At 38.7% G+C, this 3,872-nt stretch overlaps 1 protein-coding gene across 1 annotated transcript; it reads right to left on the reverse strand.

The window, feature by feature from the left end:
* Positions 1-1,041: 1,041 nt before the first annotated feature.
* On the reverse strand, positions 1,042-2,911 carry LOC148863825 (putative transcription factor bHLH086). Its single transcript, XM_088976285.1, has 5 exons — positions 2,210-2,911; positions 1,732-1,836; positions 1,493-1,558; positions 1,274-1,339; positions 1,042-1,171 (listed from the first exon to the last, which is right to left on the reverse strand). The coding sequence occupies exons 1-5, from the start codon at positions 2,909-2,911 to the stop codon at positions 1,049-1,051; spliced, it is 1,062 nt and encodes a 353-aa protein (XP_088832411.1). The 3' UTR covers positions 1,042-1,048.
* Positions 2,912-3,872: the final 961 nt, after the last annotated feature.

Here is a 3,872-nt window from a genome sequence, read left to right on the forward strand (position 1 = left end):
GGGATGCATCAGGTCAGCTCCTAAACCCATTTTATCATGCAAGACTCGGACCTAGGCCATATAATTAGGTTTTGATAAATATACAAGTCCAACAAATACATCTTTTATATAAGGAAACAAATACACGTACATTAGTTTGTTTTTTTCACTTCTTTTGATAAACAAATACACAGGTTGAACCATCTAGAGTTAATAACCCATGACCTGATCGATCTGATTGGGTCCCAGTCCATCACTATTATCTCTTAGTCTTATACCCTATCGTTTGGGCCAGATAACTGACTTCACAAGGCTGCTTTGGAAGACTATTGTTTCACATTCTTAACTAGTCTAGGTATATATTGAGACCAGGTTGGTTTTATGATCCAATTATTGTAGGGACCCTGACTTAATGAACAGAAGTGAGCCACTAGTTTAACAGAGATGCTGGAAACATAAAACAAAATTAATATGAAGTTGGTCCAATTTCAACTTAAACCCCTCTAGCACAGCTCTTGCATCAGTTGAGTCTCCTTGATATTTTAGATGAAATACAACTCACTCCAGTGAGACAACACGTCTGTCAAATATGGAAACCACAACCACCTCCCATCTCCCCCAGTTAACTTTAACATTTCCTTATATTGTAAACGTATGGTTTGGGGAGCTAGGAGTCAAGGTCGTCTACAGTTGATGGAACTATGAGAGAAAACATTCTTCTCAGGAAAGGATCAAAGCTTCAAAGATATACCAAGAGGAACTCAACAAGATAAATTGAATTTAAGAATGAGAACAAACATGAAATTGATTTCAGTCTCGATTCTCAATATGAAACGGTAATAATGCCGAGCCACAATAGAGCTCCACAAGAAGAGCAGAAAAAGAAAGAATAAAATCCATACAGAACCTTTTCTTTCCTTCTAGCACACTAACTTCCAAAGAACAGCTTTTTATTTTTTCCTTCGCCAGTCTAAGTGATGTACATAACAACTTTTCTCATTTACTTTTCAGCCTTTTCTTCTTTTTTATTTGACTTCTTCTTCATATGTTCTTTTGCCTGGTGGATCTTTCACTTTGAACTTGATTTTTGGTCCTTGTGGGATGAGAGAATTGCATCAATGGCTTCCTTCACTTGACCAACCTCAGGAGCTTTTCCGCCTTGTTCTGGCCAGAATTCATCCGCAGCTAAGACCTGTGCCAAGAACAAACGTCGTCTTAATTTTGTGTATGGCTATATAGCTGTATAAGACGACCCGGCCTGTCCATGAAATCCAGTTGAACTATTATTTATTACCTTCACTTGCAACTGTAGAAACTTCACATAGCTGATGGCTTTCTCTAGCATGGTAACCAAATCAACCTGTGTAATTAAACTTAAGTAAGTTGAATTAAAATGAAATGAAGGCAACATATATATATAGCATTAATTACTATCATGGTAATGATATTTCATCATCATGAAGCAACACCCAATTCAAATTGAAGTAACATATATAAGAAGTAGAAAGCCCACCTTTGCTCCATTGGGTACGAGATCCTGCAGTATCTTCAACCGTTCACTGATCCGCTCTCTTCGATTCTGAAATACAAATAGAGTTAATTTAGAACCGAAGCCTCCTTAGGTTTGCATGAAATTGAATTCGACCTCACAAATATATATATATATATATATATATATATATATATATATATATATATATATATATATATATATATCCATGTCAGAATAATATATAGTAGAAAGAATCACACCTTGGCTGCAATACTCTGCGGGTCCTTGGATGCAGATGACTTGAATTTTGGCTTCAAATGTGAATCAAAACACTGCTTCTTGGCTGCTGCTTGCATCTCACCACCCTGCGCAGCAAGATTGCCATAATCAAATTAAACTCTCAAGCGTAGTCTGATATTAATTGTTGGATTGCCAAATAAAACATTGCAGTTTTGCACTGGAAGATGAGCGAAATATGTGCAAAATTAAAGCGAGTCGATACTATATAGGAAGGAAATGACTATATATATATATATATATGAAATCAAATATGAGGGTTAATGATATATATATACATTGGTTAGATTTGAATTATCTATAAGTTAATCGTGGCCTCCTTATTCAAGCAAAGAAGTTTCTAACTTACTAAGAAAGAAAGGGAGAGCTAGCCATCTCACAATCACTTGTATATATATAAGCTAAAGATAGTATTAATCTATTTGTGAAATGTAACTATACCGTGTAAGGCCGCTTGAGCAAGCAGGCTTCGTCTGGTTCACTGCAGGATTCCTGAATACTTCCAGTGGTGGCAACTGGTGCTGGAAATAACCACCCGAACGGCTGCTCACGGTGCTGGTTGTCACTGCTCATCAGGTCATAGCTACTCGCAGTTTCAAAACAATTCAGGTCCTCAGATAGACGGGTTTCATTAGTAACCTTGAGGTAAGTAGGTTGATTCCACTGTGTGTTATGGTCCACGTCATCCACCCAGATTGAGTAGTCATCTTCATGATCAACCATCCGATTACTGTTGCCAGAAACCACCAGTTCTCCCTGTTCAAAACTAAGCAGAGATTCCTCATGACACTCCAAATTGTCATAACTGGTTCTGAAGTTGATAACAGATTGAGCATCCTCGGGTGGAGAATTCGCAGTTCCAAACACAAACCCAGTGCAGTTTGCATTAGTAGCTGCTGGGTCTAAAAGAGAAGGAAGATAGCTCAATAAGGAAGCATTCTTGGTAGACCCACTTGAATTATCTGAGCCCTCTCCCTCTTCAAGCACTGTGTTGTCACAATAATTATTGTATCCAAGGAAGCCAAGTTGAGAACGATCTGAAACTTGGACAGAAGATCCCCCACAAAGGTTTCCATACAAGGAACACGCTTGAAGGAAGGCCATATGTGAGTCTTGGCCCCCCCTCTCCCCGGCAAACGCCATTTAGAAGCTAAGAGGGAACAAAGTAGTAGAGTTGGAGGTGGAGCTAGCTACCTTGCTGAAACTTGAAAAGCTTATCGACAAGGAACCATATATATGCAAGCGATAAAGGTGAGAATGACAGTTTCAAAAGAGGACTCTCTGTAGCTGTACTGCTGTAAGGATAGACAACTTTATCTTCTTCTTATATATATAAATGGTGATGAGCCGAATTGTATTTTTTTTTTTTTAATTTTATTTTAATTACTTACTAAAGTTCAGCATTTAAAGTGTCGGGCGAGAAATTATGTAACCAAGTAGAGATGTAATGAGTTTCGAATATATTTATTTTATTCTAATTATTTGGAGATTGTTAGCTGGCATAGAGGAAGCCAGGATTTTGAAGAAGAGAAGGTTGCTAGAGAACAAGCAGCATAAGCTTCGCCGGATCTTTCGCTCCCCCCACGTCTCAGATTCCTCTCTCTCTCTCTCTCTCTCTCTCTCAGAACCTGCGTCTCTTCACTTTTCAGGAGTTAAGTCTCGACTTCCTTCTTCCTTACTTCCAGCATGTGGATCCACATTGCATTTCCAGACAGCAGACAAACCATCAGTTTGGTTTCGGTTCTGAAATATCAACTGAATAGGTCAAAGGTTCAAACCCTTTGCTTCCAGGGGCTGGATTGGAAATTGAAATTGATCCACCCGGTTCCTATTTAAACCGAATCCTTGAAACAATTAGGTGGGTTCCACTTGTCTAAACCGGGGTACGAGCACCACTTACCAATGGTGGGGTCGGTTTAACCCTGCTGGAGAGATTCAGCACTGGATTCTCCGTTCTCGATTATGTTACCAAGACTGAGTCGGGTCAGCAAAATGTGGATTAATCAAACACCCTATAGGCTAAACCGTGGTATAATTTATTAAGTCCATCTTTTCCCAGAGACGATGAATGAAGATCCTCATCCACATGTTTTGTTTTCAAATT

The sequence above is a fragment of the Nelumbo lutea genome, chromosome 3 (genome assembly GCF_056320005.1).
Source record: "Nelumbo lutea isolate HS-2025 chromosome 3, American lotus-T2T, whole genome shotgun sequence".
NCBI lineage: Eukaryota > Viridiplantae > Streptophyta > Magnoliopsida > Proteales > Nelumbonaceae > Nelumbo > Nelumbo lutea.